We start from the raw sequence: 25,271 nt of genomic DNA, 5'->3' as shown, positions 1-25,271 counted from the left end.
GGGTGAGAATTTGCATGCCCACTTGGTACATATTTAGACTCGGAATTAACGCAAATGGCTATATTTCTTACTCTTGCCAATAAAATATCCCGAACAAAGGAAAAATCTGAAATCATAATGGAGCTCATTTATTGATTTGCAAACTCTAAGCACCACAGAGACATTATGTCCCTGGACTTATTGGTGCAGAAAAGTTAATCACTCCAAATTGCTAAGACTTTTATTATCTTGGCCACGTTCCAGGGAGCTGCTTCTTTTAGGTGTGTCCTTGTGTACAACTAGAGGGGTTTTTTATTCTGTTTTATTTGGACAGCAAATATTCATGTGCTTTTAAGGCTTTCCTGAGTTTCAAAAGCAGCTTGCTACACTAACAGAGCTGCTTTTTAAGGAATCCAGATAAAAGTCCTGTTTTTTCTGATTTTAAGAAATACAGATTCAAAGCCACGTGGGCATGTGTAGCTAATTTTGTGGTTCTCTATGTGTGGGGTTTTTTTTTCTTCTTATTCTGTAACATAAAGTTACTCTTGCAAACTATTTCACAGATTTGGTTGGCTCAGACAGCTACAGCTTAAAAGGTGTTGGCATCTATCAGCTTGAACAGTTTTTTTGTTTTGCTATATAACTTCAGTTATTTGTCCTGATGAAATATGTAAAGTGGGGTAAAGGAAGAGCAGGGTCAACCCTTCCTGTTGTGCAGTACCCTCTATCCCCCCAAACCCCTCAAGTTTGACCTTCGGAGCATTTGAACTTGGATTCCTCTAATCTTGTTATTGAGCTTTTGAAGAAGCTTTTTCAAATGCTTCTCCAAATGCCCAAGGACTAAAAATGACTCATTTATTGAAACCTTAACATTGCATAACTTTAGTGAGTTCTTTTTGGGGAGCAGAAAGTGCCAAATATTTGAGAAAAAGAAAAGTGTTATCTTAATTCTACCCTCGGTGTTACCTTAATTCTACTTCCATATGAAAGTTTATTTCATTTTTAACCTGGAATCTGAAAGCACAAATGATATGAGAAATGTTATTTAAAAGTTTAGGGTTTTTTAAAATGTGTTTTATAAACACACACAGCTGCAGTCAATATTGATGCAAATTTTGAAAAGACTATTGTAATCAGTTAGGAGTGCTCTTTGTTCAGATGAAGGAGTGCTTCACCTAATGAGACTGTCTGATTTCCTACATGACTTTTGCTGTTATATAGAAAATTTATGTGCATGCTGTCAGTATAATGAGCACACGTCTCTCTCACTTCAGTGCAAACAGCAGAAAACCCTTTGTGTGCTAATTGTATGTGACAGGGAATGTATAACTTCCTACACAAAAGCAATATCAGCATGCATATATGTGCGTGTTTGTGTACACACACACACACACACACACAATCTTATCTCTTGCCCTTCTACTGCCTATGTACTACAGAGGGGGCTATCAACAATTAAAAATCACAATATCATGTTTAAAATATACATTTAGATAAAAAATACAATAAAAATACAACAAAGGCAGGGACTGCCGATAAAACACAACCTCTGAATAAAACACCAGGCATTTAGCTGGCAAAAGCCTTCCAGAATAGAAGTGTCTTCACCAATCAGAAAGTATAACAACTTCCGCCTTGTGCGCAATGGCCCTGAGATGGTGGCTCTGCAGTTACTTGCGCTACTGAATTCTAGCCAGAGGCATATGTGTCTGATGAGACAGATGTTCCCATAGAATAAATCCATAGTTGTACAAGAAACTTGGTTATATCAAGGCTCTGTGGTTTCTTTCCTCCTTGGATATATTCAGATTCTGGCAAAACAATCTTTTAAAGTTGGCTGTGGCATCTACTGATCTTATTGGTGAAAAATTATATTGGTGAGTTTCATTCATTTTCCGTGCTTCAGTCGCACATTTGTACATGATAAAACCTAGCTAGCTTGCTAGCTTAAAACCTGTAAATTGTAAAATAATTTGTATTTGTATAGATGGGATTATTTGTCAATATTGCTGACCTTTATATATTGCAGTTATTTATTTATTTTTACAGAATTAAACTGGTCTTACTGTCAGAAAGTTCTTCCGAATGTTTCGTCAGAATCTCATTTTCCTGTAATTTGGATCCATGGGTTCAAGTTCCTACTCTGTGGAGCAGTAGAAAAGCTTGCTTCATTTTTCACATGACAGCCCTTCAGATATTTGAAGGTGGCTATCATGCCACCTCCCAGTCTTTTTCTTCTCCAGATATCCAGCTCCCTCAACAGTTCCTCATATGGCTTGGTTTCCACACCCTTCACCATCTTGGTCACCCTCCTCTGAGCATGTTCCAGCTTCTTTTCAAATTGTGGTGCCCAGAGCTGGCCACAGAACTCCAGGTGGGGGTCTGACCCAAGGTACTATTACTTCCACTGATATGGGCACTATACTCATGTTGACTCATGTTGCAAGTTCACCGGAGTTTAAACAGGATTTGTGTAAGCAAGGAAAGCTCCTCTTGTAGCCATTCTTCAGTGAAGCAGGGCAATATGAGGACTTGTTTTGAGACAAGCTTCTAATAGTTCACCATCTTATACTGGGACATGGAAACAGGACTTTTTTGCATGATTCTCACAGACGACAAAATACAGTGAAAGCAGGATTTATGGGCTTAACAAAACAGAACACAAAGTACAGGATACTGTTCATAGAGGAACAAAGGGGGAAATACAATTACGTGCTGGTGATGGTAACGTAACTAACAGATGCTTGCCAGCTGGAAACTAAAAGCTACCAGTCAATTATGCATGCAGTGCATGGTTGCCCACAAAGACCATCTGAAGCTGGGGGGGAAAGTAGCTGCACCTAGTGGATTGGCCAAATCTCAGTGAAGCATAGAAAACACGGTTCTTTTCTATCTCAAGCCCTTTAGGGATTTTAGCACCTTCTTATGACGGTACTGGGTCGACTGTTGGGCCAAATGTTTTTCTGTGCTAGCAAATTTTAAGATTTTTGGGTATTGTAAAATGTAAAAATTTAAACTGTGTTTTGTATCCCAAATATCATTTCTTGATCATGCATCAATTGTAGTCTTCCAGCTGGCTTCAAGAGCAGTTTATACCAAGCAGGTTTGCAAAGTCCATGCTTAAAGCATGGAAGGAGAAAGTAGGCAAACTGTCCCCAACCCCATCCCCACAGACCCCCCTGGCTCATCACCCACTGTTCCATCACGCAGCCCAAAACTTCCAAATAAAAACTTGGCAAGCCATAGGCCTATACCGCCTAACACACTTCTATGAAAATAACAAACCCATATCAACACAAGAAATACAAGACACCCAAATACCCTAGCTAACACACCACCAACTACACGTCTTCCTTAACAACCCAGCAGTAAAAACAGCAGTCACTAGGCTCTTGACCACCTTTGAAAACCTTCTCCTGGCAGCAGAGGGACACAGCAAGGGGATGGTATCCACAATATACAAAACGCTGCTTCACAATCCCACAACCCCCCTCAACACATTCAAAAAAACAATGGGAGCATGACATAGGCTACGAAATAAATCCTACCCAATGGACTAAAATGTGGTCTAAACCTCCCTTTAAATCCATCTCAGCCAAATGTAGGGAACTCTCTTTGAATCTTACTTATAGATAGCACCTAACACCATGGAAATTGGCACTGACTGGTGTTGGTGTTCCTCATTTTGGTGAGGAACCTCACCAAAATCCTGGAGAGGCTGCACCTCCACAGGCATGTAGCTCCACATGTGGTGGAATTGCCCCCAAATCCAACCCTTTTGGACGGCAGTCCTACAAGAAATAACAAAATAACAAGGCACCCCAGAACTGGCCCTATTGAATATTTTCTAAGTCACTCACACTATAAAGAGCTTATAACCCACCTGCTCTCAGCAACCAGAAGCACTGTAGCTAGACACTGGAGAGACCTGTCAGTAGTGAACCTGGACCACTGGTACCAAATTGTACGTGAAACAGCATCACTAGAAATGCTAACCAACTGAAACTGACACAGAGACAAATAAAGGAGGAAGCCTTCACCCTGGTGTGGCTCCCCTTTCTTACACATGAAGCCAGACAAGACAACAACAAGAATCCACTGACAGCATACGAATCAATATGGCTAGCTTGGCCCAACAACCCCTCCCCCTCCTCACACACAAAAACACATCTCACTGCAGTCAACTAAAGGCAACCAAGCATGCCCTGAGCTCCCCGCTCAACATTCTCTCACTGCCCATGAAAACTAATAAATGAATAGAAAGAGAACCTACCCAAGTGACACTGACACAAAAAACCTCACACATGCCCTAAGTAAAAGAATGCAAGTTTATCACCCCTTCTCTCTCCGCACCACTCTTCTACCCCAACCTTATGCTGCATGCAACATTTATGTTTCACATCGAATGAAACTGATCTGTGGAAACCTGAAAATAGAGACCACACGTACTTTTGTAACCTAAGAAAATCCTTAATAAAAAATTATTGATTGATTGATTGATTGATTGATTGGGTTTATTTAACAAGAATAATATTATACAAACAAGTATCCCAAGTTTTCTCAGGTCATTTGTATATCACAAAATAGCATAATAAATATGGAAAAATATATACAACATATATTTTGTTATTAGTGGTCAGTGTACAGATATACGGGATCTGATATCATCCTTTATGACTTCCTGACACCACTGGTGGAGGAAGGGGTGTGTGGTGGGTGCGGTCCACCCCGGGTGCCATCCCTGAGGGGGGTGACATCGCCAGGCCGCCCCCCTGGGATGCTCGCAGATCAGATGGCTAGCCCTGTTCCTGGGTGCACTGCATGTGCGCCACTCTGGGTGCCAGAGTAGCTAGCTCCGCCTCTGTCTGACACTGGCCAACTTTGCTTTGTTGTGGAATAATTATGGTGTTTTGCTACAGAAGCATTTCCATATTGTGTGCAAGTTGCTTCTAGCATCACTTATAAACTCAGAATAAGGCATAATTTACTGCCCATCAAGATTGGAATAGTTATGGAAAAAGAAAATATAAACTTGCAAACTTGTCTATGAATTTTGTCGGTTATGATTGTACTTGTATGCCAAAGAATGCTAATTTCAAATCTTTATGTTTTCTCTTTCTGCCTAATTTGAAACTGCTCGGAAGACTCAAGTATCTTAGATGCTGTAGCTGATTGGTAGGATCAGTATAATTACTGAACTTTTAAATTTACCTCTGCATTACCAAGAATTCAGATGGCACTGAATTATTAATCTGAGAGTATATACAAGTACTGAAATATTTTTTGTGTGAGGGGGAATTATATCTGTTTAATACTTTCTAGTGTATGTTGATTAAGAGATTTTTTGAAATGATTGAATTGCACTTTTTGCTCGTGGGAAATCGCAATTATAGATAAGTTGCAAAGGGAAGAGTTTTTGCTTCTTTGAAAACCTTCCTTCTATTTTTAATGGTTGTCTGGTGAATTCATTAGTCTGCAGGATGCCAAGTGGTGTGCAGTAGTTTGCAAAAATAAAAATGCTTTCTGATCTGTACAGTAGCTTTTAAATAGAAGATTAGCAAGAATTTTAATTTTACATTAGTTAAGGAGCAGCTGAGAAGTGAGACTTTTAAACAAGTCACAAATGTCAGCTCCTCATTTTAAAACTTGGCTCTAATTTGAAATTTGTGTAGAAAGTGGGATTTAAACCTTGCTGTTTCTCATATGTCTTTATGAAAAGACTTTTCCTATGGTGTTGGTTAACTATAGTTCATTGGGTTTAACCATCTCTTACATATCTCTGGAATGCTTAATTAGATCCTACACACCTTCCTTCACCTCCAGCCCGAAGTAGCACTGGGTCCTCATCAGATTCACAACTCCACTCTTTTAGCAATTGCAGTGAGTCATGCTGAACACTTACTGTTTAAAATAGGACTATTACCATTGCACCATGCAGAATTGCTTATGTTCTCCTTTTTGGTAACCAACAGGCATTCATTAACTTAGGAATCCATCCTTTCTATTACGTTATTTTTAGATGTTGATTATCTGCCCCCCCTTCCCCCATAATATGTTCTGTTGTTTATTCCCAGCATGTTTTATTCCCCAATCAAATGAGAACACAGAAACAAAAACAAAACTCCTGTTTTGTACAGAACAGAGAAAATGCTTAGAAAGCTTTTATTTGTGCTGCACGCCTTGAATAATTAGTCTGTTAATGAAGTAGCACTGCCGATGGGGGTGGGTGGGGGCTTAGAGCAAAAATCCACAGTAAAAGGGAGGAGAGCCTTAAACTGTGTGGATCTGCTTTCCTAATATTGGCCTAGTGAAGGCCTAAAGCTGTCAGGCAATTGCTTAGGCTGGTGGTTGCCAAACTTCCCCCAACCCCACAGACGACTTGAAATTGCTAAGGGTCTTGGTGGAGCAGTTAATGGTTTCCCTGACTGTTGTAGCAATTGTAGTGTGCTGTGCTAGATGCTGTAGGATTTTTCATTGCTTTTTCCACACATGCTGTGGACCACCTGTATGAAGCTCATGGACCACAATTTGGGAACCCCTGGCTTAGGTTAGCCTTCTCCAGCCTGGTATTGTTGGACTACAACTCCCATCAGCTCCAGCAAGCATAGCCAATGGTCAGGTATGGTGGGAGTATTTATTTTATTTATTTCACAAAAAATTTATACCACTTGATTGCAAGAAAAACCCTTAGCGGTTTATGAAAGTAGATAAACTAATCACCCAAAACATCTGGGTGACACCAGGTTGGGAAAAGCTGAATAGGCATCTCTGAGCTTGAACCGACTCCTTGCCGTCTCTCCCCGCCCCCTTGCATCGTCATTTCCCCCACCCTTCCAGTTTTGGAGTGCACTGTGGTTGATCTTACAACTGTGCTAGCGTTTCGCTAATCATAGTTAGCACCAAATGACAGTTTGCAAACCAGGTTAGAAGTAGGGTGCTACAAAAGCACTTGTGCAGGCACGATACTAGCCATCATTAGCTCCAAGACTGAAAAGGAGTGGGGAACAGCTCATAAACCGGTGTGGTGCTGTGGATCACCTCTTGAGGGTTAGGCTGGCATCACATCTGTACTAAACTTCTTTGAATATAAGCCGTAATCGGTTTAAATACTGGTTATGGGGGGTTGGGGGTTGGCAGGTCCATTCTGCTATTCTAACATGGGTTCAATGGATTATTTTACATTAGTGCAGAAGCAATAAAATGTCAGCTTGCAGTCTTTAGGGCAGGAGAGGTCTACATCAGAAGTGGGACACGGGTCTAAACCACTGAGCATCTTGGGCTTGCTGATCGGAAGGTTGGCGGTTTGAATCCCCGCGATGGGGTGAGCTCCCATTGCTCTGTCCCAGCTCCTGCCAACCTAGCACTTCGAAAGCACACCAGTGCAAGTATATAAACAGGTACCACTGTGGTGAGAAGGTAAACACTGTTTTTGTGTGCTCTGGTTTCTGTCACAGTGTCCTGTTGTGCCAGAAGCGGTTTAGTCATGCTGGCCACACGACCTGGAAAGCTGTCTGTGGACAAACACCGGCTCCCTTGGCCTAAAAGAGAGATGAGCAACGCAATCCAATTGTTGTCTTTGACTGGACTTAACCATAACATCAGAACCAGCTGTAAAGGCCTCAGACATACTCTGACATTAGCTCAGGCATACTCCACTCTTTTTCGTTTACTCTTAAAAAGTAAAAAATAAACTGCCTTGTGAAGGCTTGCTTCACAAAAAGGCAGCGTGGAAACAACATATTCTCAGAGAAGAAGTCACGTTCATCTTCCTACGTAAGGGCTTTCTCCCCCCCCCCCCCATCCCCTTGTCTGAAAACTGGAAGGCACTTGTGATAAGATCGCCCCCTTATTTCTGTAAACAGCAGGTCAGAGATGGTACAGATTATTATCCATCACAATGTTGCATCTGTCAGCTGTGTGCTCCAGCAAGCCTCTTCCTCCTGGCAACTGCCTTGGGCCCCAGACACAGGATGTTTCACTGCAGGAAGATTCCTGTTCCTCCCTTACCATATGGTATGGTGCTTTAGTGTTGGTCTTATGAGCGTTTCAAGAGACTGAGCTATGTGGATCATCTGGTCTCTGAATGATCATGTGCAAAATAATAATAATTATTATTATGTTTTCTCAATTTTTAAAAAAATCTGACGTGCCGCATTTACTTTTTAACTGTGAGCTTTGGGTGAACATGGTGTGTAATGGGGAGGGGTGTCTCATGGCTAAGCTTGAATTTAGATATATGTGAGAACTTTTAAAGGTGCGTACTGAGCCACATGTTAAGTGCCATTTGGATTATGAATGACATTGCAGCCTCATGGAATTATTTGGACACGGATTGCATTTTTTCTAAGTTCAGAAGGATTATGTCATCATAATTCAGGTTGCAGATGATTCAGGTAAATCATTGTGTGTTCAAGTTGCAAGAAATGAGATTCCTACTAAGATCTTTCTGGCGGTGAGGAGTTTGAAAGCAGAACAGACTCCCTCGAGGGGTGGCGGACTCTCCTTCCTTGGAGGTTTTTAAGCAGAGATTGGATGGCCGCCTGTCATGTATGAGCTAGCTGAGATTCCTGCATTTCAGGGGATTGGACTAGATTAGGGGTCAGCAACCTTTTTCAGCATGGGCCGGTCCACCGTCCCTCAGATCGTGTTGGGGGCCGGACTATATTTTGAAGGGGGGAAAATGAACAAATTCCTATGCCCCACAAATAACCCAGAGATGCATTTTAAATAAAAGGACACATTCTACTCATGTAAAAACACGCCGATTCCCGATTGGGCCGCATCTGGCCCCCGGGCCTTAGGTTGCCTACCCCTGGACTAGATGATGCTCATGGTCCTGTCTACAATTCTATGATTCTAAATATAACATGTCCAAGAGAACTAGCTATTCAGCCAGCAGCATGGTTGCCCAGTGCAGTGTGAGCAGCCTCCTGACTCAGCTGCGTCCAACAGACACTTGCTGGTAACTCTCATTTGTTGCTCAGCAACTGCTTATTGCTTTCCATCTCACCTCACTAGTCACTGCTACCTTAAGGTGTGAACCTATTGAGTGGACTTTGGAGAGATACTGTCAGCCTCAGGTCCCTTTCCCAAGTGATACATACCGTGACAGTAATGATGATACCAATTCATAGAGTAGCATAAATATTATTTAGATGCCGTGTGAGTAAATCTATATAGCTATAGTGGCTGCAGTCCCTATGCACATTTAAATATTATCCAAGGTCAAAACTTATTTTCAAATCCTAATTGTAAGGGAGCTTTTTTAAAACAAAAAGCTGGCTGGAGAAGAGTGCAAAAAAATCGCAGCAAGAAGGGGAGAGTCCAGGAGAGAAAAGAAAAAAATGAAGGGGTGCCTGCTGTTATAGTCAGCTCCTGATATCTTAAACACATGTGCTAACCCTTGGCCTCTTTCTGTTAAAAAAAAAATCAACATGCAGTAGGTTTGGTAAATATGGTCATCCCTTGTAAGTCACTGCTTTTGTCTCTTATTAAATGTTTCCCAGATATGTATTCCTATTTCATTTCAAGTTTTCAATATATTTATACTAGTCTGGAAAGTTTTTAATAATTAGCTGAAATTCTTAGTATTTTCACAGGAGCCATTTCTTGATGGTAGCCATTAAGCTGCACCTGAACTAGCTAATTATTGGGATCTCTTCAGGTTGTTACATGAAGTGGAAAGGCACATTTATTGGATTTCAGGACCCTAAAGCACTTATTTCAAGGGCATTTCTGTCATCTTTGGCAGGTTCTCTCCTTGATCCCACTGAAGTGCTATCCATCTAGGCTCCGCCGGATTGTTTTGTAAATGGTTCAGTGCAGTAATACATTTGCCAAGTGGTGCTGTGGCTGTAGATATTTTGGTCAGTGTTTGCTTTGAAATTCAAGGCAGTAAAAGCTGAGTAGCAAATGTGCCAGGTTGCAAAACTTGGCACAGACCCCAAAGTGTAGGTTTTCAAGTCAGTACAGTTTGTTCATTAGCTGGCAAAATACTTTGCCTGATGTGTTCCAGCATAGAGCTGGCATGTATGAACTATTTCTCAAACTAGTTTATTTGATGGTTGTAGCATTGTATTCTGGCATATCATTTACAGCATCAGGTTGGAAACTATTCCTGAAATCCTGCTCAACAACACATTTCCTCAAACTTTCTCCACATTTGGCCTCAGAACAATCCCATTCTGAGTCACACTGAGACTGATTTTCTGTTATTTACATTATGTTTCCTAGGAAACATGCTTCCTGCCCCATATATTTGGTTAGTATTGTCATCTTACCTTAAACAAACAAAAGATAAATATTTGTATGTATTAACTAAACAGACAGGCATCAATATGGTGAGTGTGTGGTTAAATGTGGGAGACTGTCTTTCATGCATCTATCACTGCTATGAATGGTATATGTAGCAAACAACTGAACCCCAAATGATTCAGTCTTGATCTCTTAATGTGTCTCTATAGTCTGCTTCCTGTGTACAGCATGGGGTGTTGGTACTTCTTTCATCTCCCAACCTGGAGATTCCAGATATTGAATTTGGGACCCTTCCACTGATCTATGGCCCTTCACCAAAGTACTTGCATGCTTTTAATATCCTCATAGGGAGAGACCTAAGGAAGGCTAAGGATTGCTCCACATTTCAAAATCAGATTAGGGGAAACTAAGAGTATTTCATAAGAAGGCCTGCCTCTGACTTTTAGAATGATGATTTTAGCCATTTCTTTGTTTCTTTCTGACTTTTGTAGGTGGGGGAGACATTGTCTGAATCATATTTTTACAGCCTTTGTAAAACTGATTTTTACAGCCGTTGAGAACTGATTGCGTTTAATGAAAGGGCTGGTGCCGTGCTGTTTCATTATTTAACAGGTTTTATTTATGTATCTGGTTTTAATTCTATTAATGTTTAATTGTTTTTAATGATGGCTTTCTCTATGTTTTAAGCAATTCTTGATTTTATCTGTAAGCGACCTTGACTCCCATCAGGGGAAAAGGTGGGGTATGCATAAATATAATGATCATCATCATCATCTTTCACAACTAGGGGACTACTTATAAATTGCCTGTTCTGTCTTTACAGGCTAAAATTGTTTGGGGCTTGGGGAGAGACAGAGACAGGAAATTGGGAGCAAAGTAGCTCTGAGCCTTACAAATCAGAAGCATTAAAACCAGATACAGTTTCACATTTGAAATTTCCAGCTAATGAAAGGGAATCTCTCCAATGTTGCCTCATCTTTCCAGGTTAATGAGCAGTGCCACTCTCTGATGAAACAGGCAGATCATTAATGACCAATAATCAGTGACATTTCTCTTCCTACTGTACCTGTGATGGGGGAATTGGCTTCTTTTTAAACTACTGAATAGAGAATTCTATTCATCTTCCAGGTTTTATGTAAAATATTTTTGAAGCAAAAGTTAAGTTGCACCTTGCTTTCCTTAACTGCACTGGGCTGATCCAGAATTATAACATGGGTATGTTTAGACAATGCTTAAAGGCTGGACTTGCCACAGTTTTTCCTCCCTTGCTCTGAGCTGAGCACATCCACAGGAGAGCCATCAATAACATAAGCATTCAAGGAACCATTTCTTGTTGCACTCTGTTGAATCCTACTCGTGTGTCTGGGTGTAGGTTCCTGCCCCCTACTTTGTGTTCTGGGTCTCTGCATCATATTGTGTCTTTGGCCTTCATTTTGGTAGTCGGCTTAAAAGTACTCTGGTTCTCTGAACAGGTTGAATCCATGTTCATTCTTGCAACTAGTGTGGAGTTCAGTTTCACATCTTGCTCCTGGAAAGGCCTGTTCTCTTAAGCCTTGCCCTTGGCACTTCTGAACAGTTGTTATCTGTTGCAGCTTGTGGGGTCCAAAGGAGGAAAGGGCTTGGCTTTACAGAGAGATTGTTGGATCATGTAAAGGCTGCCCTTTAGACCGCGCAAGAATGGTGCTTTAAGAGATTTTCTGCAGAATATAAAATGCCATTTGATGGTTCTGTAGCTGTACTGTTGCACTCAGGTAACAAATACCTTGGAAATATGACTCTGTTGGTGAGTTTGTGAGTTGGCAATGGGCAAGCCAAGCATACATCTGCCGTGAAAAATCGCAACCTTTGCTACAGCTTTATTTCTGCCCAAGTGCCTTCTTGTGCTCCATCAGTGTAAATTCTGTGGAGGAGCAATATCTCTGATTTCTGTGCCAGCAGGATCTGAGCAGGGTCATCTTGCAGTCTTCACTCATCGCTGATTTTAAGACAGGGAGGGAGGGACTGAGCCAGAAGCCTTTGGTAGATAAAAGTCAGGGCTGGGGGAGCAGCTGCTTGTCCATCACTGCCTTCTGGGTATGTCCTGCTGAAAATAATATGAATTTGACTTTGCCTGCAGTGTACTTCTAGCTAATCAGAAGCATGGTTTACATATAGGACACTCAGGGAATTGCCTAACAGCCTGCTAATTAAATACTCGCTCCATCCATTGATTTTGTTTTCCCAAGAGCTGCCTTGTGCCATCTGTCTAAGGGGGCAGTCTGAGGTCCTGTATCCTTCCCTTAATTATTCATGCAGGTCTGTTCGGAAGCAGCTGGCAGTTCGGATGCAGCTGGAGAAAGGTGCCTTGCAGATCTGACTTTTGAGCCTCTCCTGACCTGGCCATGAGGTGATGGTGGCAAGAATCCTGGTTCTGTAGTCTTCATGCATTTTTTTTTCATTACAGAGCCTTTGGCCTGGAATTTTAATTTAGCCCTTTTATTACTTTTCCATTCTCTTTAAATTGGTCGCTGCTGGAATTCCAGCTTGTACACAATGCATCAGGAGTGTGGGAAACAATTCAGAGAGGGTTTTTTTTTTTCATGTTTTGTGTATGTGTGGAGAGGCTATTTTTGTGTCTTTCTGGTGGCTGGTCTCGGGAACACTGGTTGCTATAGTAATATTAATAATAACATCACTTAGCATTGTGAAATACCCATTTGAATGTTTGAGATGAGGTTAAATTTAAGATTGGTTTATCATTCCTGGTTTCAAATATAGTCCTGAGGCGTGCACACACACACCCCCACACAACCCCCCCCCCTTTGGTTTTTCAAAGTGACGTTTCCTGTAATTGCTGGGTCTGAAAGGGCAAGCTAGAACAGTATTTCCATGACACAGTAGGTTCTCCCTGTTTCCTTAAATGGCATGTTTTAAAATGGCGTTCACTTCCTCAGGATAGTTAAAACATGAACTTAACACCTGGGAAATTAGGAATATCAAATTAGTTAGCATTGGTTATTTTCTGAAATGTTTTTTGAAGTCTTATTCAAAATGCCAGGATGTGCTTGGCAGGGCACAGATCCACTAATGTAACCTTACTCCAAGTTCAGTGGATTAGCCCACACATGAAAACTCATAAGCAAACAAAACTCAGAGGATGGGGAGGGGGATGTAGATCTCTGTGGTATTATCCACTTACTTGGAATGGTAAAAAATGACATGCTCATCCTGTTGTTTTCACTTGCAAATCCTCAGTGGACATGCCAGTAGGCTAACCTCCCCCTCCCACCTTACAATGTGTGTGTATGAGCCAATTTCTGACATACTACTTCAAACAAATTACTCCCTTAGCTGTTCTACATATATGATCACAGTGAAGCAGAAGAAACTAGTCACTGCTTCCCTCTGTTTTCCTTAGTAGGTATTCTAACAAAACGGGCAATTCTATGTATTGCATAGCAAGCTTCCAGCTCAAGGTGACTTTTGAAGGAATCCAGTTTATATATAAACCATTTAACAGTGACTTTGCTCTCGGCTACTTCTAAATTTATCTGTACTCCTGCCCAAAGGCATTAACCATGAATGCAGGTGCGAATGTTTAGAGGTGTGTAGGACCCAAATGAGCATATTGAACTGAGTAATATACTTCTAGTTGAATCAAAAGTGTGCCCCCCCTTCCAAACCAGTAAGAGGAGGAGGGTGCTCCCTCTTCCCTGCCTCCCCCTCTCCACATGGAACCAATTTGTCTGCACTACAGAAATCCTTCCTTTTTCAGCAAAATAATAATAATCAGCATTTTCTCTTTTGTGCAGGTGATGTTGTGGATATCTATCAGCGAGAGTTCCTAGCGTTAAGAGACCGCTTGCATGCTGCAGAACAGGAGAGCCTCAAGCGATCGAAGGAGCTGAATCTAGTCCTGGATGAGATAAAGCGAGCCATCTCTGAGAAGCAGGCCCTGAGGGATATAAACCGGACGTGGAGCAGCTTATCTGGTAAATCTGGCTTTAACAAGGATGAGCTCATGATACACTGAAGCTGCAGAGAAGAAGCTTCTCCACAGAAGTGTGTGCATTCACACAGATCATCAGATAGACAGGCATGCCTTTCCACAGGGAGCAGGTCATTTGGATGTTTTGTTGAGCATATAAAGACTGAAAATAATATTGGTAGGTCGGGTGTGAGTGGCATTAAGACATTTCCCTTCACCTATATCACATCCTCACTATGTATGTGATGTGAATATGATGAAAAAAAGGTTGGAAATCCAGTGAAAGCATAGTCATCTTCAACTTGCCAGCTACTGTCACATGGTATGTGAAATCTCTGTGAAAGTTATACTTCTATGCGCTTAAACTTTGACAACCGAGTTACTTGTCTCCGCCTGCTTATGAGTCTGGTCCCTTATGAATTGCCGCAAATATCATTCCTCTCACCCACTTGCGCAGTTGTGTTTTCAAATGGCCTGACTGCCTGCTTCTTTCTTTTGCAATTATCCTAGCTTCCCATAGGCCAAGGATGGGGAACCTGAGACTCTCCAAGTATGTTGAATTACAGTTCCCACCTTCCCTGACCATTGGATGTGGTAGCTGGAGCAGAAGCCTGACAACATCTGGAGAGCCAAAGGTTCATCATTCCTGCTTTGGGCAGCCTTGTAAATGTTGCTTCCTTCTGCAGTGAAAGCCCATTCTTGCCTTCATAGGCTACACTGGTAGCAGAGGCAGCCTGCAGAAGATGGCCTTCAGTGCTCCCTAGTGGTGATTGAATAAGCACTTCAGAGGGGCAGAATGTGGATTCCCCCCCCCCTTTTCATTATTTATAAAAAATCATGAATTTAATCAAGATGGATGTATAATATAAATACCATTTTTAAAATAAAAGTTTCAATACAGTTTCTTTTAAACAACACTTTACTACCCTGAACAAAGTGATTTTTTAATGACTTGTTGGAACTTCTGATCGCTAGTGTGTTCAGTCTCCACAAATAGCACAGATTTAGTACATAGTAATGAGGCAAAATTAGGTCCTTGAGATTTGGTAAAAGCACAATAATACCAGGTGCAAATTTAGGCCTTTTTGCCAAAGGTTTGGTTTAAGTTTTATTCTTCTCTCAAATGACTTGGGTATGTGCTTATCTGTCTTGAGCCTTAAATAATTCCTGCTAAACTTAATGGGATTATAGGGTACAAGTGAAAAAGACTGGACTGATTAACCCAAGTTAAGTGATCATCTCAGCTGGCCAGATGGTGCTATGAAGTGGGCATGCCCTCAAGCTTAACAGTTTCCCTCCTTCCTCATTATAACATTGGGGGAAATGTCAGAACGTTCCTCTTTTCTTTTCTCCAACAGATGAAACAAAACTGAAACTTTGGAATATCACTAACAAGAATGTGTTGCATCTCCCCACCATCTTCCATCATTTGCCTCATTTGCTGTCCAAGGAGAACAGCCTGCAGCCGGCTGTGCATGTTGGACAGGGACGCACCGGAGGTAAGCGGATGCCGTGGGCTTCTTGTTGCTCTTTAGGCCACTTTCCTTCCAACTCTTCCCCCATGCCTACCCTGTCCCAGACCTAACTGGGAATTATCAAATGACAAGCTAAGGATGCATAAGTTGGGTCTGATTTACATGTTACAGCTGCTGCCATACCTAGGCCGCTTCCTGTGGTGGCCATTTTTGAGAAGCCGGCCAGTTGTGTGGCCAGCTTCTGATACAGTTGAGATGGTGCTTCCATGGAAAATAGCTTCCCTATACCTGCCAAGGGCATGTATGGACATGAACTTCCCGTCCTTCTCTTTCTGTTTCTGTGCACAAGGCAGCAGAGACAGAAGGAAGCTCCTGGAAATGGTCTGGCAGGCAGTTTGCTTTGCTAGAGTCTCTCCTTTCAGTTATGTGAACTGTTCCTTCTGCACTTATCTCATTATACACCACTTTGTGGCACAGATGGGCAAGATGACCTGCCCAGGCTGAGCACGAGTGCTGTGTACCTTCCATTCAGAAACTGTCTCAGGGGTATATTGCCTGTGCTATATTATTTTAAGAGACAATGCTTTACTGCATAAAGGAGGGATCCCCACACTGCACCTTCAGGTACCCCTGCTGGTGTCTGCAAAGCCCCTTCAATTTTCAAAATGTTTTTAATTTAGTTGTTTTATTTTAGGATGAGGTTGTCTGATCAGGAGTTACCTTTCTTTTGGAAGGAGGGTAATGCCTGCCTTTATGTTGTTGTTGTTTTGAGGTTTGTGTATGTGCATCACCAGGTTTTCTTCTGTGAAATGGGTATTTTATGGTACCCACAACAGTTTCTTAGATTTGCAAGTGTGCCCACTGGCCTAAAAAGATTGTGGGGTCCCTGGTATAGAGTGTCTTTTGGGGATCTGGCTAAGCCTTTGTTAGAACAAACCCAATCCTCCAGAAGGTAAAGTACTCAAGTTAAATCTCTACTTTTGATCCCCTCAAGTCTTGATCTAGCAATGTAGGGCAGATTCTGCTTCCTCAGTCAAAGCAATATGGTGTACGAGGACTCTCTGCCAGCTTACAATCCCAGGACAGCCATGGTGGCGACTGCTACACATCCATCTACATTTCGTTTGAGGGTATTAGTTCATTCTCCAGCAGAAGCAGCTACTGGGTGGTGCAGAACTGCTTTGCTAGCTTTCTGGAATGTGGGTGACTGTTGCTTACCAGGAGTGGGAGGGACAAGGTGGCTGGGAGGTTGGTTTGGTGCAAACATAGTGGCAGGATTGCCATATTTGGCCCACTGGTGCATTTGCACTATGCCCATCTTCCTGCTGTCTTGCCCTTGACCTGCCATGAAGCTCTTGATGTCCTTCTTGACAAGCCACCTTCATTATCCAGAATATATGGAGAACTTTGCCAAAAACAAGTAGAAAAGGAGATTGTGCTCCTTTGAGATGTAAAGTATGACGTGAGAAACTGTGGGTTTTTTTAGCAAGCTAACTCTAACTATATTTTTGTTCTGCTCATTTACAGTATCGATAGTGATGGGGATCCCTAGTGTCAAGCGGGAGGTGCATTCCTATCTTACAGATACCCTAAACTCTCTGATCTCAGAGCTCAACCAGCAGGAAAAGGAAGACTCTGTCATTGTTGTCATGATTGCGGAGGTAAAGTTATCATCTCACCTCCGAATCCAGCTTTGATAACTCTGTATCCCTTTATTGTCCGTCTGACAGGGACTTGATGCTGATCCAGGAGCCTGCATGTAGCCATGAAACAGCAGGATGTCTCTCTCCACATGGCTGCGGGCCAACTTCTCCTTTGGCACAGGGAGATAAGTCTAACCTCAGGCTGCTGTCCGACAAGGATCATCGGGCACATCCCGCCAATGGGGCCCAGCGGGCTGTTTCCAGTGTGAAACAATGCTTGGATGCACTCAGCTGTAGAGGGTCAATATGTTAGCAGAAGGCTGCATGGCTCTTGCCAAGAAGGCACTTGTGTATGTCCCTTTAATTTAAATTGCACTCGGCTTGTTGACCTTTGCTCCAGCAGAATGCTAGGCAGCTGTTCTAAAAAAGGGGCCTGGTACAAAATTGCCTTCAGGGTGTTCTTTCAGGATCCTGGGCATTTGCTGCCACCCCCTGCTAGAGATCCCAAAAAGAACCTTAACTGAAAAAAATGCCTATGCATTTTGCTGTACTAAATGCCTCACATCATAACCAGCTTCTGGATTTGAGAGTTAGGATGACCTTTGCACATTAATCCGCTGTGGCCACTTTTTGTCTCAGGGTTTGTGTGTGTATATATTTTTTTTCATGTAGCAGTCCCATTGGGATTATTTGTCTCAAGCTTGAAACAAATTAGTTTTTCTTGCTTTCCAGAAATCCTTTCTGCAAAAATAGCCTTCAGTAGCAAATTATTTCAAAGAGAACAGCAGCCCTTAATGACCCCTTTACTGATTCCTTTTTTCAGCATTTATTGATGGTATTTTTGTATGTGGAATTCCTTCCCACTTTGCAATTAAGCAGAAGAAAATGGCTGCACTTGAGCAAATGGCTTCTTATCCTAAAACGGGAGATACTTTGCTTAGCAGAAAGGAGAACTCAGGGCTGCTTCACATCAGGCCCAGTACAGAATATACTCCAGCAAATGGCGAAGCTCTGGAGCCCAGGAGGAGGCACTGCTGATGTTGTTGCCACCATACCTTATGTGGCTCAGCTATGTGGCAACAGGAACAGTGCAGGGGCAAATACACTAAATGGAGTGCCAGATCTGTGCAGCATGCTTTAACTCATTGACTGCTGCAGACATGGGCAGGCAGTCTACCCTCAAGCTACTAAGTTGTCCACGGTGGGGGAAGGACAGCCACCAGTAGGGGACCACTGAGACCATCTTGCCCAAATTTCCCCCCAAGACTGGAAATTGGGCCTGCTTCACATATTTTTTTTCCTTTACACTTAAGTTGATCTGTAGTGTATCAAGGGCTGTCTGAGTCTCTCTTGCATTTCATGCATGCACTGGAAAGCCTCTGTGTGCCTTTGTTTCTTGTTTTGGATAAGATACTCATGCTGTCCTTTTCTTACTGCCTGGATACATGTTGTTTTTTGTTTTTTTACAAATTATTCAATGAAAAAATGGCATGTCAAGTAATTTTAAGGCGCTTGATTGGCATGCTTTGCCTGCAGACAACACATTTTAATGTCTCCGCCTTAGCTTTTAGCCAGTGTGTGTGCATCTTGTGAGAATTTTAAGGAGATAGTGAACTTGAAATAGCTTGGATTTCAGGTTGCCCAGAGTGGAACTCCACTAACTGCTCCCTTGGGCATAAGAGGGGGGTGCAATTTTTGCTGACTTCCCCATGCCTCTGCAGCCCCCTTTTTCTCCCCCAGTTCTTCTGTGGACAGTTAGAGAACCCTTTGGAAAAGCATGGAAAGTGGCACTAGGGGCTGCCAGGGGGAAATTAAATTGGTGAACATCACCTCTTCTTTCCCCGCCCCCGTTTTCTGCAGGAGGCTCTGCTAAAACCAAGTCACTTCCACAAATGAAAGAAGAATATCATTATATATGTCTTTTGAATGTGTGAGGAAATTTGAAGATCTGTTGCTCACCAAGAGACTACGGTCACATCCACACCCTACACTCACAGAGCTAACATTCCCAGCATTCTTGACAATCTAGGATTATTTTGGGGGGGAACCTATGGCTGCTAAAGTGGTGTTGGGGTGCTTTAAGGCACAACTGAAATGGAACGCGGCAGCTAAAAAAGCCAATGCAATTCTGGGCTGCATCAATAGGAGTATAGCATCTAGATCAAGGGAAGTAATAGTGCCACTGTATTCTGCTCTGGTCAGACCTCACCTGGAGTACTGTGTCCAGTTCTGGGCACCACAGTTCAAGAAGGACACTGACAAACTGGAACGTGTCCAGAGGAGGGCAACCAAAATGGTCAAAGGCCTGGAAACGATGCCTTATGAGGAACGGCTAAGGGAGCTGGGCATGTTTAACCTGGAGAAGAGGTTAAGGGGTGATATGATAGCCATGTTCAAATATATAAAAGGATGTCATATAGAGGAGGGAGAAAGGTTGTTTTCTGCTGCTCCAGAGAAGCGGACACGGAGCAATGGATCCAAACTACAAGAAAGAAGATTCCACCTAAACATTAGGAAGAACTTCCTGACAGTAAGAGCTGTTCGACAGTGGAATTTGCTGCCAAGAAGTGTGGTGGAGTCTCCGTCTTTGGAGGTCTTTAAGCAGAGGCTTGACAACCATATGTCAGGAGTGCTCTGATGGCGTTTCCTGCTTGGCAGGGGGTTGGACTCGATGGCCCTTGTGGTCTCTTCCAACTCTATGATTCTATGACTTCCTCTAAACTGGGTGTCTGATGAGGAAGTGCCTTACAGAGCAAGGCAAGGTGGCATTTCCTGAAGGCACATGTGTACTTCTCATTTTCTGGTGCCAAGTTCTGAGGCAGTTATTGGAGCAGATGCGTGCTGCATCCATTTACGAAGAACATAAAGCACCTTGTCTTCATTTTGCTGTCTGTTTTCTTAGATCAGAAACCACTCCTTGTTTGGGAAACTGAAAGCATCCTTAGATTCTTCCCTCCTCCCCTCCAAATGCACTTTTATTGTTCCCTTAACATTGTTTCCAAGATGGTTCTGATTTTGGGCATAAAATCCTGACCTTTCATTCATTCATTATGTTGTTTTGTTGCCAGATCTCACTTTTCAAATTGCCTTATCTTGCTATTAGGAGTCCGCTGAGAATGTAAACGCATACTGCATCTTCTGAAGTAGGAAATTTAAAAATAAAGTGTATCTGGCAGCCCTTGGCAAGACTAGCAGCACTTGGCAACAGGACAAGCATGTTGGCATAAGTAGGGCTAGTAAGCATGATCTCTGAGGTGCAGAATATGAATATTGACAACTTCTTAAATCTGCCTGTTCTTATTGACTTGTACTCTTCAATTTTCCTTTGCAGACAGATCCACAGTATACAACAGGAGTGGCAGAAAATATCAAAAGCCTGTAAGCAGCATTCTTTCATTCTTTATTACTATTGCATTCTTCTTAGGAAAAATACCAATTTTTACCTTTAATTAAAAAATGAGAACAAAAGTATTTTGGGGTGTTTTTTTGCATGTTATGTTTTCTTCCTGAGGAAGGTTTTTCTTTCTTTCTTTACTAAGCCTATGCATTGAGTTTTCAAGCTGATTAACCTTTAATTTCCCCTCCCCTGTTAAAATAAGTTGTGAGTCTGCATCAGTCATGCCATCCATTTATTTCCCCTTTGTTTCTTAGATTATCAGGAGAGTCATTATTTTGGAACAGCAGCATGTGCTATGCTGCCTTTGGCCAGTATTTACGTTACTTGTGGGCTCCATGTCAGTTAACTGCTGCCTTAAGAGTTACAGTGGTTCTGGGCAGACAGTTCTTGTTATCTTCATTCTACAGCCTGTTCACAGCAGGAGAAGCGGCTGCTTGCCAGCAACACAGACCTCAAACCAAAATAAGGCTTAGTTCCAACATCAATATCCCTGCCATGATGTCCTTTGCTGCATTAGGGTTATATTCTGTCTCCCTGCTGCTCCTACCAGGTCTGCATCTGATTTCTCCAGAGCTCTATGTCAACCTAATAGTTAATTTCCGTCTCAAAGCATTATGTGAGTTTCCTTTTGCAGTGTCAGGGTTCTGTCATCAATAAGTTGCTCAGGGCGTTTTCTGGGGGGGTTAAGGATTTGGATGGGAGGCTCTGGTGGGCTTGGTTTTTTTTTAAATGATTAGCGAGCTTGTAGAAGACACTGGGCAGGAATTAGTAGCATCAGTGCTCAGAGGACAGAAGATTTAGAAGATAATGGTAATGGAAGAGTCCCCGACTTCATTACCGCTTCTGCATTCTGCATGTTGCCTATTAATAACAGCAGCTAAGATCAAGACCTGGAAAAAAGGATGTGACCTACTAACTAAAGTTTTGCTCCCTGAGCTGTACAGGTGATGAGAGAAGGCTCTTGTAATAGCTAAGGTGGGAGTCATTGTGTTTCCAGTGCTGATGAAGAGTCTGTGGCTTATGTGGAGCCTGGCAAACTCCTTTTGGCTCTGGATGAGACCACACAATTATCAAGTCATTATAGGGCTGACTGTGTAATGGACCCCGATGAAATGGATGGACATTGTCTTGGAAAGCAGTTCTCTATCAGATGCCTCAAATGTTTCCCTTTTATCAGTTTAGCAATTTGATTTCCGAACACACATGCACGCACGCGCATGCATGCACACAAATGGCTTGTTTTAGCTCCCTTAAACTGAACAGGAAGAATCATGTGGGGAGGGGAAACACAGTGGTGGCAAATGCCATCTTTAGTTTAGATGCCTTAGAGGCAAAGCAATTGCTTCTGTATCAAGAGAACAGCTTTCCCAATTAGAAGCCACTGTTCAAATATTGCAGAAAGATGATTAATTGAAAGGAACACAAAGTTGTCAACAGGAAATAGCCACACACACACCCCACACCCCACACCCCACAATGAGGCAGTGCGTAGACAGAAAGGCTACTTTTTTATTCCTTAATCCCACTGCTGGTTCCTGTCGCCTTGCAATCACTTGATTAAGAAAAAGACGTACTACAGGGCACATGCTGAGACTGATTATCTACAGGCAAACACTGTCAAAACATGTATTATTTAAGGGCTGCCAAAAACACAGATGCTTTTTGGAATTTGAGTGTGTACTGGTATATTGATGTAACCCTGTGAAAAGACATTTAAACAAAGTGAAAAGTGAACGAGTCATTAATTGACCCTTGGAATAGTAGTAGTAGTAGTAGTAGTAGTAGTAGTAATAATACTAATAATAATAATAATAATAATGCAGTAGCTCTGCCATGATAGGAAAAACATCAAAGTATTTGACTTTTCTAAAGAACAGAGAGACAAAATGCAGTGATGTAATCTTTGTAACAGAATATTGTATGTTGCTTTGGCCTGCCTGGGGAAATGACTAACAAATTTAATAATTAAATATTGACTTAATGAAGATTCATATAACACAGATAACATATATAACACAGATAACATATGAAATAAAATGAATTGGGAACCTGTCTATTTTAAACTGCCTTGGGCTCCTTTGGGAGAAAGGAAAGGACACACATTTAACAAATTATTTTATTTACATCCTATTTACATCCTGCCCTTCCTCCTGAAGGAGCCCAGCCAGCAGACACAGTAATAACAACACATTAGAAATAAAAACTAAATGCAGTTTTAAAAGGGACAAACACTCTCAGCCAGGTCCTACTCCAACACTCTTCATCATACAGACACACATGGCTAGTGGTCAGGGGTGAGGGCAGCTGGGAGTCCCAACAACATCAAGAGGGCTACAGGCCCCACATCCATGAACTAGGGGGAGGAGCTAGTACCCAGTTGCCTTTTGTAACAATCAGGACATTTAGCATGTAATACGTAAAAAATCACAATAAACAAACAAGTAGGCAGACAAGTCCTCATACTGAGCAGCATTCAAAAGTAATGTTCATGTAAGAATGGGGCACAAGTGTGGTAGGAAAATCTAACTTCACCTTCCACAAGCTGCTAAGAGGTATTTGAGAAATCCAAGGCAGGGGGTGAGCTTTTCAAAATGGCAACAATTCCCCCTGCTGCTGTTTCTTCTGTTTTAAAATAGGACCTGAAAGCACAGTAGCTCCTGTGGAGGTTTTCTTCCCCAGAGCTTTTAATGTCGTCCTGCCCTGTGGTGTGCCATGATTTTCAGGCTATTAATCGCTAGTGTTGGGTTGCATTCTCCTCTTTGCAGAAAGTGACAGCTTCTTCCTTACCTTTTTTTTTTTTTTTTTTTTGTTGTTCCTTCTCAGGTTCCCCAATGAAATACATTCTGGCCTTCTAGAAGTTATTTCCCCTTCTCCACACTTCTACCCAGACTTCTCTCGTCTCCGGGAATCCTTTGGCGACCCCAAGGAAAGGGTCAGGTAAGAGAGAGCCTGCTGACTGGATACCTACTGGCACTCTGTGTTCGTCTGCCCCGCCCCCCCCCCCCACCACCATGGCTTTGTAAGAGAAGAAACAGGCATTTAAAGGGAGAAAGTAGAGGTTGTTGGCTGTTGAATGGCCTGTACTTCTTTTCCAAAATGTATTTGCCTGAGCAAGCTGCTCAAATTGTGAACAGCGCTGTTTCTTTTTTTCTTGTGACTCCAATGGAATGTGTGCCTTAGAGCTAGTGCCATTATTCACACAATTGCTAATCATGTGACAGCTCTTTTAATTTAACATAAGCAGCCCCCGCAGCAAAGGGTGGGGGGGGACACACACAACCCTTTGCTCCCACTACAGTTCTGATCCAAATGTTGGCCCCTCCCATGGCAATTTGCATCAGAAAGGAAACTCCCACTGGCACCCACAAGGGGAAAAATTCTTAATGCAAATAGAAGCCAGAAGGGGGCTGGATAGAAAGCTACCTTATGCAGAGTCAAGACTGTTGTTGGTCCATATTGCTTACACTGAGCGGCAGCAGCTCTCTGGGAATTCAGACCAAGGACATTCCAAGCCCTGCCTGGCTCCAGGGATTGAACCTGGAGCTTTTTGCATGTAAAACAGGTGCTCTGTCAATGAGCTATGGCCCTTCCCCACGAAAGTAAGGACTGTGGCAGGGACAAAGGGTTAAATCTCTTACTCCCCCCCCCCCATGCTGCAGTTACAATCTGGACTGAACCGCCTCCCATGACTGTTCCGTTACTTAGATTTTAAAAACTACACGTTGCTAATCCCATGAATAACAACAGATGTCATTTGGTCCTAAAATCACCTAGAGTCCAAGCTAGAATGATAGCTATGTACTCAGAATAGATCTGGAACTCATTATGGTCTCAGAATGAGAGTGTACCGGATTCTGAATTCCCTGCTGAACTTGTGTTTTTCTCCATTGAAAGCACCTGCTGCGTGCCAGCAATGGAACAACTTTCTGCCTTGTGTGCCATTATAGCCTTTCTCTATTTTATAGGTGGAGGACTAAACAGAACCTAGATTATTGCTTTCTAATGATGTATGCACAGTCCAAAGGCATCTATTATGTCCAGGTAAGTTAAACATTGGCTAAAGTATAGATTCTGTTGCTCCCAGCAAGGAACATTTTGTCTGGGTCCTTGATCAAAACACAAAAGTATGTGTGGGAAGCCTGTGTTTTAGAAGGGGGGAGGGTACATACAGTAGACCATGTTGTTCATTATTTTGATCTGGCTGTTATGTGTTTCATTAAAACTGTTACTTTTAACTCTGTCTCTTTCTTGGGTAAGACCTTGGTGTTCTAATAGCAGTTGGCCAAATGAATTTTGCTAAGATTTGGATGGGGAAATAATCACTTTAACTTTCACAAGGTTTGAGGGAGAGCCATAGATAAGGGGCAAAGCATTTGCTTTGAATGCAGAAGGTCCTAGATTCAGTTCCTGGCAGGGACAGGCTCCTGGCTGCCGGTCTGTGTTGACAGCATTGAGCCAGAAGGATCAATGGTCTGACTCGGTATAAGATAGCTTCATATGTTCCTATATCCTGAGTTAGCTGGAGTGGTAGAATGGGACGTTTTGGGGGGGGGGGG

General features: G+C 42.3%; 2 protein-coding genes across 2 annotated transcripts in view; both read left to right on the top strand.

The window, feature by feature from the left end:
* MRNIP (MRN complex interacting protein) overlaps positions 1-12,546 on the top strand; it is a 93,295-nt gene extending 80,749 nt beyond the window's left edge. Inside the window, exon 9 of the transcript XR_013391918.1 lies at positions 12,529-12,546. The gene's annotated coding sequence lies outside the window, so the exon portion shown is untranslated. The remainder of the gene's footprint in view (positions 1-12,528) is intronic.
* The window catches only part of MGAT4B (alpha-1,3-mannosyl-glycoprotein 4-beta-N-acetylglucosaminyltransferase B), a 73,727-nt gene that overhangs the window by 29,974 nt on the left and 18,482 nt on the right, over positions 1-25,271 (top strand). The window contains exons 2-7 of the mRNA XM_077924602.1: positions 14,025-14,204; positions 15,559-15,699; positions 17,203-17,336; positions 20,650-20,696; positions 23,539-23,652; positions 24,681-24,756. Of these exons, the coding sequence (XP_077780728.1) occupies positions 14,025-14,204; positions 15,559-15,699; positions 17,203-17,336; positions 20,650-20,696; positions 23,539-23,652; positions 24,681-24,756 (692 nt within the window). The remainder of the gene's footprint in view (positions 1-14,024; positions 14,205-15,558; positions 15,700-17,202; positions 17,337-20,649; positions 20,697-23,538; positions 23,653-24,680; positions 24,757-25,271) is intronic.

Source organism: Podarcis muralis, chromosome 2 (genome assembly GCF_964188315.1).
Source record: "Podarcis muralis chromosome 2, rPodMur119.hap1.1, whole genome shotgun sequence".
In the NCBI taxonomy this organism is placed as follows: Eukaryota; Metazoa; Chordata; class Lepidosauria; order Squamata; family Lacertidae; genus Podarcis; species Podarcis muralis.
This window is presented reverse-complemented; position numbering and strand designations above follow the sequence as displayed.